At 40.2% G+C, this 12,693-nt stretch overlaps 2 protein-coding genes across 2 annotated transcripts in view; one reads left to right on the top strand and one right to left on the bottom strand.

Moving 5' to 3' along the window:
- The window catches only part of LOC129750889 (uncharacterized protein DDB_G0272718-like), a 31,997-nt gene extending 29,909 nt beyond the window's left edge, over positions 1-2,088 (top strand). Inside the window, exons 2-3 of the mRNA XM_055746039.1 lie at positions 1,698-1,774; positions 1,871-2,088. Coding sequence (XP_055602014.1) covers positions 1,698-1,774; positions 1,871-2,042 — 249 coding nt within the window. The 3' untranslated portion in view covers positions 2,043-2,088. The remainder of the gene's footprint in view (positions 1-1,697; positions 1,775-1,870) is intronic.
- LOC129750886 (neuropeptide SIFamide receptor-like) overlaps positions 1-12,693 on the bottom strand; it is a 430,127-nt gene that overhangs the window by 98,496 nt on the left and 318,938 nt on the right. The window lies entirely within an intron of this gene.

Genomic DNA, 12,693 nt, shown 5'->3' with positions numbered 1-12,693 from the left:
GTATCAAAGTACTCGTTGAGAAATGAGTACTTTCCCGTTTAGGGAATATGAGAAGTAGAGTGCGACAATAGCAATCGCTAATGAATTGTGTAGTTATGTAATGACTAGACTGACGAAACATGAATAAAGGTAACTCTATTCCACCACTGAAACCTGCGTTTTCAACAGTTTTTCGACTGGATTGTTTTCAATTTTTGGGAATTGAAACGGCTTCGTCAGTCAATTGAGGGAATAAAAACGAGCGATTTTAATTATTGTCAAATTATTCGTTTTATTCCCATAATTGACTGACGAAGCCGTTTCAATCCCCAAAAATTAGGAAAAATGAAATCTGGACAAAAAAAAAACTTCAATTTTATGTTTTGCATCTATGCCTTTTCTAGTACACAATACATGTTCCGAATTATAGATAAAGTTAACAATCTGAATGGCTTTTGGGCTGCAATATGGACAAGTATTTAATGGTGGTTTACAATCTATCCTAAAAAAAGTAATATAAATTCAATTTGAGAAAAGCTTCGCGGGCCGCACAAACATAGTTTGTAAAATATAACAGTAAAGCTACGGCCACAGACACGGTACGGGTCCTCGAATTGTGGAATCATTGTCGAGACCCGGGAACTGGAGAATTCACAGAACAGTTGCCCAAAGTATGGGTATTTTAATACCATGCAGTCGAGCGATAAATCCTGGCTAGATAGAGGTGCAGTAAGGATAGGCAAATCAACACAGATTCCCGAATTTTGGTAGCAAGGCCCAAGAGACCGGGGTATTTTCGGATTAGCTGCCCAAAGTGTGGTAACTTTGAATGTAACCACGCAGTCGAGTTATTAGTCCTGGTTGAAGGTGCCGGAAAATCCTCCAGTTTCTCGAAATGTGGGAACTGTTGCCGAGGCCTGGTCAAACGGGAAATTATCGGAACAGATGCCCAAAGTGTGGAAACATTTGACAAGGTTCTCGAATTGTGGGAACTGTTACCGATACCCGGTCTAACGAGGATTTATCGGAACAGTTGCCCAAAGTCAAAAGTGTGAAAACATTTTCCATGCAGTCGAGTTTAAATCCTGGCTGGAGGTAAGGGCGTACAAAATTGACGTTTCAGTTACAACCCTTTAATTTTACATATACTATGCTAAACGATAAATTAGACAAAAAAAATTGTTGCAGGTAAATTGATTTCAAATAAAGTTTGAGTGCGAAAAACTAATTAGTAGTTGTTGGTTGAAGAGAGAAATGAAGTCTGATTTTCGATGTCTGTGTTCACGTCTAAAGCATTGACTTTTTATCACTACAAACATCGAGTTTCCAGGCGTTAGGATAAATAGGGAAAGCCGGAAAAATTGAATTATAATACAAGTGGGAAACATGATGCTAGATGTTGTTTTAATTGGAATCACTACTAAAATCCCTTAGATGTTTAAAAGAAAGTCCATTCATTCAGAAAACTACACCCACCAGGGAGCAGTTTTGGACTTTTTTACTAGTGATTTTGAAAGTCGTTTTTCAATTATTTGAGCAACACATGTATTATCCTAGACGCTGGTTGGAAAACTTGATGAATTAAATAAACAATATTTATGTTCTGGTAATTAATTTTGAAACTAATTGAAAAGAATGGAAAAAGGAAATTATACTCCTTCCAAAAATTAGAAAAACTACAGAAAAAATAATAATTTATTTGTGTTTTATGCTTTCAGATTGTTCTAGCAAGCTTGATTGTCATCGCCACAGCTTCTCCAGCTCCAGGAATCATTGCCTCGCCCATCAGTTATGGGTAAGATATGTTATCAAAAAGCATCTTTTTACAAAGATATGCTATCAAATGGTTTGTTTCAAAAATTTGATTTTTATTTTCCTACTTATCAAACAGCCATCATGTGTCCTACCACAGTCCGATCGTCAAATCCTACGTCCCGGTGGTGAAATCTTATCCAGTTTACAAATCTATCCCGGTGGTCCACTCGGTTCCCGTTGTGAAGTCCTACGTAGCCAGCCCGATTATTTATTCTGGACATCATCACGCCCATCATCATCATCATTGAAATTTTTTACAAGTTATGTTAGATGGAAAATACACTGCCAAAATCTACCTAGCCTTAAAACGAAAGTAAAGATTGTGTTCAGAAAAAATTCCTCTTCGAAATTATTACAATAATCACATATCCCAACAGTTCAAATCCGTTTCTAGTCCCCTAAGATACCGTACTACTAATTATTTGCCAATATCATAAGAATCTTAAAACAACGTCTATCCGTTCTCATAATTAAGCTGACAATTATAATGGTTCCTTATTTCCCAATCTTCACCTGCTGAGTGCGCTCCACACATGCTGTTAATAGGTACTACTTTTATGTTTTTATGTTTTTATGACCTCCCTAAACCTCCGAACGAACGAACGAATGAACACCGATAGGATCACGGGTCAACAATTCGCAAGTTTGTTTCCTCAATCAAATCAAAATTGAAAACCCGTCCCCCCGAAAGCCGTCCGCGTCGTAAGTATTAATGCTGCTACCTCGAAGTCATATAACCAGCTCCTATGACATGAGATGTTCAAGTTCAAGCATCATGTGTTCAACAACCGAACCCTACTCAAACTACTCGAAACTCCCCAGAGAGTAGATTCAACTTTACTACAGCTATCGCGGCAATCAAGTTGGGCTTGAGTTTGGGCTGCCATGGCCGGAGAATTGCCAACAAAAACAACACCTTCAAATTGAACTCCGCAGCCGTCTAAAGAGCGTTGAATTCGTTGGTCATTAACCAACCAAACCCCGAAAGCTAATGGGGCAATTAAAGGTGCGCGTTTGTTATTTGTATTTGGTTCTGTTATTGTGTACCTTCATATTTTTATTGAGGTCTATGGAAGTGCGATATCACTTTATGCACATTCATACATGCACCATGACCTATCCAAACATTTCGGCATTGACGGGAACTTCCGACGAAGGAAGAAGCATATCGTAATTAATGAGGGTTTGGGTCTTCAGCCAAAACAGTAAGTAAGTGGGTCTTCAGCCTGTCAAATGATTTAAGATTCGAATTTTGAAGTAAAAACCTAAATCTTAGTATATGAGCTTGTGACATGTCACTGAATATTTCTGTACATATCTGAATACCAAAGATGTAGGTAAAGTGTCTGAGTGATGGATGTTTCATGAAGTTCTTTTTTTAAAATTTACATTAGATTTACTTTCAGACGGTAATGTAAATTATAAGACCTGCGAAAGAAGCCAACATTGCATTGTGTACATAAGTGATTTATTTAGAGTATATTTCTGATTAAGTTCGAAGTATATTTCTTTTCCAGATAGCCAGGTATGTTTGAAGAATCTTTTCATCAACTAGATAGAACACTCGTATTGGTACAGTGAGCGAAATAAGAATAGTACCACTATGTGTTTTGCTTGTTAAAATATGAATGGTTGTAAATCATCAAAATTTTCTTCTGCAATTTGTTTTGAATTTTTTAACGGGTAAATCAAGCATAAGTTTACTTTTTTTGGACGTAGCAATTGGCGTTGAGGACCAAAAATATGAAAAAAGGGGTGCGAAATAAGAATAGTACCACTAGTGTTATTTTTAACAAAAACAAGATTATTTCTAATAAAATACTGTGTAAATGTGAATAATAATGCTTCTACGAGTTATCTCAATAGATAACTGCATTTTATGGAGATTTCTAGAATTCCAAAGGTTTTCAAAGGTTTAAAAAGCGAGTTTTAAGAGATGCTTCTCTAGCGCTAAAGAATTTAATATTTGAGTAATAATACTTTATCAAACTGCTTGATTTCTTTATTAAAATTCATTAGTATGATGCAAAATGATGAAACATAGATTTGAGGCTTAGTTTGAACCAAAAAAACAGGCTTCAAATTCAAAAATATTTATGTTTTTAAATAGGCAAATATTATTTCTCTAGTTTTAAGTCATAGATGGCAGCACTATCTTGCAATTAAACCGAATTGATGCCCATTATCGAATATTCTGGATCGATTCAGGTGTGCTGGATGATTTTGGTCAAGAAATGAGTACTTGGTGCGTGTGAAGCCTTGGAAATTCTAAGATCACTAAATCAAAAAATTTGAATTGCATCAAGGTCACTAAAATTTCTGGATTTCTTAGACTGATAATCAGAATGTTTTACTTTCCGATGGAGCTTGATGGACCAGATGGCTAGCAGTATTATTGGTATGATTTGCAATTGAATAGGAAGTTGAGATGAGCAGGAATTTTGGCGATTTTACATTCGTGTTGTTTGTGATTTTTTGCAAATCCGGAAAAAGCTTTCTGCAGCGTGAACTTTGACAAAACTGTGTTGGGAATTACTACCTCGAAATGATAAATATGGACCTTGATAAAGCCAATATTAAGACTTAATTTGGTATAAACTGCAAGATAGTACTACCACCTACGACTTGAATCTGAAAAAAGTGCGGTTTAATGACAAAAATCTAAGTTTTTGAATTCCAACCTGTTTTTTTCTAATTCAAAATAAACCCAGAATGTATGTTTCATCATTTCACGTCATTCCAATTATGAAACCAAGTAGTTTGGTAAAGAATTACAGCTCAAATATTGAATTTCTTAGTTGAAGAAGAGCATCTCTTTAAACCCCCTTTCTAATACCTTTGAAAACCTTTGAAATTCTAGAACATGTAGAAGCATTATTATTCACATGTAAACAGTAAATATTTAGAAATAGTCTTGTTTTTGTTGAAAAACACAAGGTGTACTATTCTTATTTCTCACCCCTTTCTTCATATTTGTGGTCCTCAACGCCAATTGCTACGTCCAAAAAAAGTAAACTTATGCTTGATTTATCCGTTACAAACAAATTTTAGAAGAAATCATTCATATTTTAACAAGCAAAATACATAGTGGTACTTTTCTTATTTCGCTTACTGTATACCTATAGGCAAAAATAACACTAGTTTCATTTTCGTAGATGACGGAAAGAATTAAAGAAACATAAGCTATCAAAGAACGAAAGAACATAAGCCGTAAATATCATGATTTTTTCGAAAAAGATACAACGGCTCACCGACAGGACTTGAACCTGCAATCTCCGCTTCAGTACAACGGCGCGTTAGCCAATTCCACCACGGTGAACGTGATGAAACCGGCGAACCCGAGCAATCGAGCTCTGCCGATCAACTGCTGGACCCAGTGATGCCACATTTCTATCGGTATTTTAAAACCCAAAAAAATCTTTTATCGGTATGTAAATCCTAAAAATCGGTATGAAAATCGGTATTTGAGGTGGGTATTCAAAAATGCTTACATTTTCAACTTTCTAACGTATTTTTCTTTAAATAGAAGCTTGCAATAAACAGCAAGTCTAAGAACTCTTGTGAATGTCCATTTTTAGTTCAAAACTAGCTGACTAAATGTGTTTTAGCATTTTTTATTGCATTTTCTCCGTAACTTGGTTCTAGGTAACACTAGTTTACACAAAATGACGGTTTTGAAATTTTAATAGAACTTTATGTTTGTTATGACTTGTAATTTTTTTTAAATTTTGAAACTATCTGCTTTTGCTGACGAAAGCAAAAATCACAAATGAAAATTCAGCAGAAAATCCGAAATAAGTCTTTTTTCAGTCAGTACTCATAACTGAATGGAAATTTATTTTAAAAGTTACCGTTTGATAAAAATAGGGGCATGGCGTCACCTTCAGGTTACACTTTGGTTAGGCATAGAAATTAAATAAAAACTTGAGACGTTGATGTTTGGCTTAAGTGGGATGTAAATTTGATTAATTCGATAAGGCAAAAATAGAACCAGGTCAACATAAAGGAAATTTTAATTTAGTAAGCGCTTACAAATCCAATGGCTTTTTGACGTTCGAGGAAAATATGGGCCCAAGTTGATGGTCTTCGTTTCATTTATGGATTTTCGCCAATCTGGCCAATTCAGCTTTTAGTATTAGATATGAGTTCTAGCGATTAGAAAAAGAAATGATTGCAGAAAGTAGAGAGAGTTGTTGCTTCAATTTTTTTTATAGCCAATAAAAAATTAATTTTAGTTTATGGAAAATCACGCATTAGTCATATGAAAATCCAAGAATTTTATGCGAAAATAAATGAGAGATGTGCTCTAAAAGAAGGTGTTCTTTCGAAAAAGATTAAAAAACACATAGTTTTACAATAACTGAAACCCATTTTGCCTGGCGTGGTCTTTAATTCTGCGATCTCTGCAGTTTAGGAACTTATGATATAATTTATTTGGCTAACAAGATACAGAAGGATTGAAGATTATACCGATGATATTACATACCGTGTATCTGATTGCACTTCAAATCTCGACATACCCCATCTGGCGACGAGTTGAACAAGGATTACGATTATATTCAAACGGTGTATGTATTTCCTTGAAAAGTTTGCATCTCACGAGACAAGAGCTTTAATGCGATCGTCAATTGAGATTGACTTTAAGGAACTTCTATTGGCAGTCGCAGAAGGTCAAATATCAGTCTTGAGCTTAGTCCATTGGCTTTGAGGTTGAGTACCATAATAGTGCATCATTTGACAGAAGAAAGAAACAAAACAGCGCCAACAACTGAACGAATTATGAGAGTGAGCCGTGGAGATCTTTACAGAATACTTTAAAAGTTGTACAGATCAAAGTTACGCCACGCCAGCTACCGAACTTTGTCTTCTTTCTACGGGATCTTTACGAGGATAGCTCGAATGAAGTGGAAATGTTGAAGTGGAATGAGTTTTGAGTTAAAATCTTAAAAATCGGTATAAAATCGGTATGTTTTGCCAAAAATCGGTAATCGGTATATACCGATTCTTGGTTAAAATTTTGCTCAAAAATCGGTATAAATACCGGAAAATCGGTATATGTGGCATCGCTGGCTGGACCTTCTATCGAAAACACAATGTATATCCCGCATGTGATCTTTCCCGCTATTGATATCTCTTGTTTCTCTAACCCCACCCATCGACTCGGGATTTAAGCCGAGCGAGCACATGGTCGATTGCTTCGGGTTTGCCGCAACTTACGGTCAGATGTAGAAGGAAATCAGTGCTGCTCAAGGTTCCGAGCAGACCAGTTACACAGGGAGGTGTTGCTCTGTTGAAATCAATACTGATGTTATGAAATCGTTTGGTACATCCTTGTACCTGAAAATAATCACATTTTCGTAGATGACGGAAAAAATTAAAGAAACATAAGCTATCAAAGAACGAAAGAACATAAGCCGTAAATATCATGAATTTTTCGAAAAAGATACAACGGCTCACCGACAGGACTTGAACCTTCACTGAACGTTCACCGTGGTGGAATTGGCTAACGCGCCGTTGTACTGAAGCGGAGATTGCAGGTTCAAGTCCTGTCGGTGAGCCGTTGTATCTTTTTCGAAAAATTCATGATATTTACGGCTTATGTTCTTTCGTTCTTTGATAGCTTATGTTTCTTTAATTTTTTCCGTCATCTACGAAAATGTGATTATTTTCAGGTACAAAGATGTACCAAACGATTTCATAACATCAGTATTGAACACTAGTTTACAAAATTTTAAAAAAAATCGTGAACTCGTGAGACCGAAAATGAAATTCAAACCAATCTCAGTAGAATAGTTTTTGAGTTATGCTCCAAATATGAAATTTTGTATAAATAGAAACAGTACGTGCTTTCCAATCCATCGGGTTGGATGTGTGGGTGAACGAAATTGTGCCTCTCGCTATTACTTCTCCCAGCAATTCAATTGATGCGGGACAAAGGGTCCTAGAACGCACCTTTGAAGCTTTCCATAAAATATGCTCTTGGCTCATTTTCAACTTCTATACATTTTCTCCTACTAAGCATCTGCTTTATCTATCCGTCATTTAATTTCAATCTTTAATTCTTCTATCAAGAATTTTCGTCGTTAAAAGTTCACCGCAATGCCATTAAACTAGCATATAATAATAATCAACGGTTATCGTTAAAAAGAATGATAAATAAAGAAATTTAATGTTCACAAATAAACAAATAAAATGGAAAGAGCTCACCAATGTTTGTGATGATGCTGACAACCATGGGGATAAAGGAACCTATTGCCACTTCAGATCTCGAAACAACGAGGCAAAACTCGTTTGAAATTCCTGGACAGCGGTCCGAGCTGCTTTCAGGATTTTCCGGTAAGTAGATAGGGGTTTTTCTCTATGTCAATCCTTGTGTTATTCGGGGTCCGGCTTTGAAGCAATTTCTTAATTTCATCTGGTGTTCTCCCTTCATGACGAACTTTGTCCCGGGTTGATCCGGAAGGCGTAGACAGACCACTATTAGCTCTTCCGCAACTTTAATTCACCGTAATCATAAATTCACAATTTAAAATTTATTTTTCGGATTAATTTTACTTTAAAGCAAAGAAAATTGAAACGAACGAAAAAAACACGACCGCACTCCACAAAGGCTTGCTTTGATCTCCTTTCAGACGTTAATTAAAATTCTTAGACTTACGAAAAACACATTTTTAAGTGGCAACACCCATATTCCCCTTTCATTGTCGTGTACTTACGACTCGCCTTTCACAATCCGCAGTATGCCTACGTCGAACGAAGACCTCTTTCTCCCTGGAGTTTGCACGGTTACTTAACGGCGCGGCCTGAAAAAGCCGACCGTGAATGCCTGCCTCCAAGCGGCCGCTTTTGCCCCTGATGATGCCGATGTCAATTCAACGGCAGATGTTAACGCCACCGTCGGAGCAGGAAACCCGACGCGGCAGGAGCTGCCGAAGAAATAGAGGAACTGGTTACCGATGCGCCGCACTTACGCAGATGTTGAAGGGTTTTGCTGCTTCTCGTGCGCAAACCACACTGGAATTGCAGCCGCAGTCGGAATAGAATTTCCCGACGCCACTTGAACCACCGTCCATTGGGATTGGCGCCTGATTCTGATCAGTTCCGCTGCCTTCGGGCACGGACCACCTTTGAGCAGTGCTCTAAAACAGCCATGGAATCCAGCGAGGAACTCGCTAAGAAAAGAAATAAGGGGAAAAGGGCCGCCTTTATGAGAGCCCGTATTAGTCGCCAGACCATTTTTTCAGATTAATCGGCAAATTACCTTCGCGACCCTTTACTGGAGTTTGTTTTCTCCTTCTGGAGATACTGACCCGGGAATCGATTTTTCCCCAAAAAGGGCTACCTTAGAGGCTTTGTGGCAGGGGTTTTTACATTTGATTCGACTGGCTATATTCCTTGCCAAGAATGCATGTGGCGTGGCCGAGATTTTGCCGCGTAGCAGCTGTGAATGAAATTGCATTGTTGCAATGCCTTTGCGCCAACTAATTCCGGGGCTATATACCTCCTGCTGGTGCTGGTGCTGGACTCAGGATCCTCCGGCTTCTTCGGCTGGTAGAACCGGATTTTCTTCGGGGCACGCACTACTGTCACCACTTAACGAGCGAAATTTTCCACGCCGGAACCGAGAGCTACGTTTTGGCGGGTTTTCACGCTCAGTATGGTTAACTCATTTTTTCCTGCACGCTCAGTATCGTTTACTCATTTTCTGCACGCTCAGTATTCTTCCTTTATTTTTGCGTTTATTCTTTATACACGCTAACGCTGCTCAACTTGGGGTTGCGTTTTTGGATGAGTTATGTTGCCAATCGCTTTAATCGTATCAATTTCGAGACTAATGAAATAATAATAAATTTAAATGCAACAATTTATCAAATAAACAATGAAATAATCTTCTTCATAATTAAAACGGCACTTAAAGTAACCTAGAATACCAAATTTGTAGTTTTTGTCCATTAGTTTCTATCATATCGCGCTTTGAGTTTCAGATTTTCTCTTATTGATTTATTGTTAGTTACTTAACTTTATGAGACAGTTGCAGATTTTTCTTCAAAATTGAATCAAATTATTTCAAAGTGCATTTTGCATAGTGGAGACCCCATAGTGGTCATATAACCTCTTATTCACAACTCCTATCTCTACCTTCCCGCGGTGCCGGCTGGGGTGCGAGTAACCTAAGCGGAGATCGGGTACCCAACCCCGGTGGATGCTTTGGTCGCATGCAGACTGAGAAGGTGGCCGCACGCGTCTGTTCCCCAGGTCAGGGGCGGCGTGCAACAACAACCGAGCGTCTGTTCTCCAGGTCAGGGGCGGCTCAAACAGCGTCTGTCTTGCAGCAAGCGGCTGAATTTATGAAATGCGGCTCCCGCCAGCTAAGTCCAAGATGGCAGCCCCATCGCGGGATAGGGACTTTAGGCTAACAACCTACTGCTCCTGATACCTTGTATTGTTACAGAAACTGAGAGAAGAAATAACCGAATTGGAACTTTGGCAACGACTTTTAGCATGAAAACACGGACTAGAATTGGAACTTGGAATGTTTTGACCCTTGCCCAGCCAGGAAAGCTGGCTCAACTTGCTAGAGAAGCTAGCCGCCTCAAGCTAGAGATATTGGGACTGAGCGAAGTCCGTTGGCCTAACACTGGAGAACACAAGACACAGTCCGGGCAAGTACTGCTTTTCTCTGGCGTACGAGGAGAACATGCTACTCGGGAACGAGAAGTTGGTTTCCTGTTAAGCCCGCAGGCCCATGCGGCTCTCATAAGATGGGAACCGATAAACGAAAGAATAATCGTAGCCAGATTCAGAACACGGGTTAGAAACCTTACAATGGTCCAGTGTTATGCGCCAACTGACGTTGCCGACTTGCAGGAGAAAGAGCAGTTTTACAGTCAATTGAACAGCGTGGTAGAGAAAATTCCGAAGGGTGACATTCAAATCCACTTAGACGACTTCAACGCAAAGATTGGCTCCGACAATCAGGACCTTGAGCGCATCATGGGGCGCCATGGTCTAGGACAGATGAGCGAAAACGGAGAGCTGTTTGTAGAATTTTGTGGCAACAACAACATGATGATCGGTGGATCGCTCTTCCCCCATCGACCAGCACATAAGGTCACTTGGGTATCCCGAGATGGCCGAACAGAAAATCAAATTGACCACATCTGCATCAGTCGAAAATGGAGAAGGAGCCTTCTTGATGTCCGCAACAAACGAAGCGCAGACATTGCATCCGACCATCACCTCGTCCTTGGCGAGATACGACTGAGGGTTGCGCGTGTCCAACGGCGCGAGGAGAAAGTCGGGTGTCGATACGACGTCCGCCGGTTGGAGAATCCAGAGGTGAAAAGGGCATACGTTGAACAGCTAGAATCCCGAGCCTCGGAACTGCCGACAGACGGAACAGTCGAAGAACAGTGGTGTGGAATCAAGAATGCCTTTATCACGACGAGCCATGGTACTCTCGGTAAAGTTTGTGGAAGACGAAGTGAATGGATGTCGGATGGAACCTGGAGGATGATCGATGATCGGAGAAAGGCGAAAGTCGGAATTGAGCAGGCATGTACCGGGTCAGCCAAAGCAGCCGCCCGCTTACGATATGCGGAGCTGGAAAAGGCAGTTAAACGAGCTTGTAGACGAGACAAGAGGACAAACTCCCTAGCCGAAGAGGGAGAAAGAGCCGCCGCCATTGGAGATATCCGATTATTATATGATATTTCTCGCCGCCTTAGTGGTGCAAGGACTAATGCAAGAATGCCGCTGAAAAACCGAGCAGGTCAGCTGCTGACAGATCGAACAGATCAGCTCAAGCGTTGGACTGAGCATTTTGATCAACTTTTCCGAGTTACAAATAGCAATGGCCAACAGAACCCGCAGCTCGAGGCGCCCACAGTAAGTCGCATTAATGGCGTCAACTCGGAAGCGCCCACGCTGGCTGAAATAGAAGCGGCAATCAAGGACATGAAATCCAACAAAGCGCCTGGAATCGATTGCATTCCTGCTGAAATGCTCAAAGCCGACCCTGCCTTGTCAGCACAAATGTTGCACAGTCTTTTCGCTGACATTTGGGATACTGCAACATTCCCGGCCGACTGGATGCAGGGTATCCTCGTAAAGGTCCCAAAGAAAGGAGACCTAACAGAGTGCGGTAACTGGCGTGGCATAACTTTGATCTGTACAACCCTTAAAGTACTCTGCAAAGTGATCCTGAACAGGATCCAGGAGAAAATCGACGCTACACTCCGACGGCAACAAGCTGGATTCCGATCCGGACGATCATGTGTGGACCACATTACAACGCTACGAATAATACTGGAACAAATCAACGAATTCCAGGACTCTCTTCTGCTGGTGTTCGTTGATTTCGAAAAAGCATTTGACCGACTGAACCACGAAAACATCTGGGCTGCTCTTAGACGACGAGGGGTCCCAGAGAAACTAGTCCATCTCATCGAAGCACAGTACGAGGCATTTTCGTGCAAGGTCTTGCACGACGGTGTCTTGTCCGAACCAATCCCGGTAACTGCTGGAGTGAGACAAGGATGTATTTTGTCACCGCTGCTTTTTCTCATCGTAATGGATGAGATCTTGACTGGATCGATTGACTGTAGACCAAAGCGAGGATTGCCGTGGAATCCTTCAACCATGGAGCAACTGAACGACCTTGACCTGGCAGACGATATTGTTTTGCTCGCCCAAACACAACAAGACATGCAGAGCAAACTCGACGACCTCACCGAAAGCTCCAAGGCAGCAGGTCTCAAAGTCAATGTCGGAAAGACCAAGTCGATGGAGATCAACACAGGAAATCCCTCCAGTTTCATGGTAGCTGGGCAACAAGTTGAGCAAGTGGAGTGCTTCCAGTATCTTGGTAGCCAGATAACGCCTGATGGTGGTACCAGG

This window comes from Uranotaenia lowii, chromosome 3, assembly GCF_029784155.1.
Source record: "Uranotaenia lowii strain MFRU-FL chromosome 3, ASM2978415v1, whole genome shotgun sequence".
Taxonomy (NCBI): domain Eukaryota; kingdom Metazoa; phylum Arthropoda; class Insecta; order Diptera; family Culicidae; genus Uranotaenia; species Uranotaenia lowii.
Note: the sequence above shows the minus strand (reverse complement) of the source record. Positions and strands in the feature narration are given on the sequence as shown.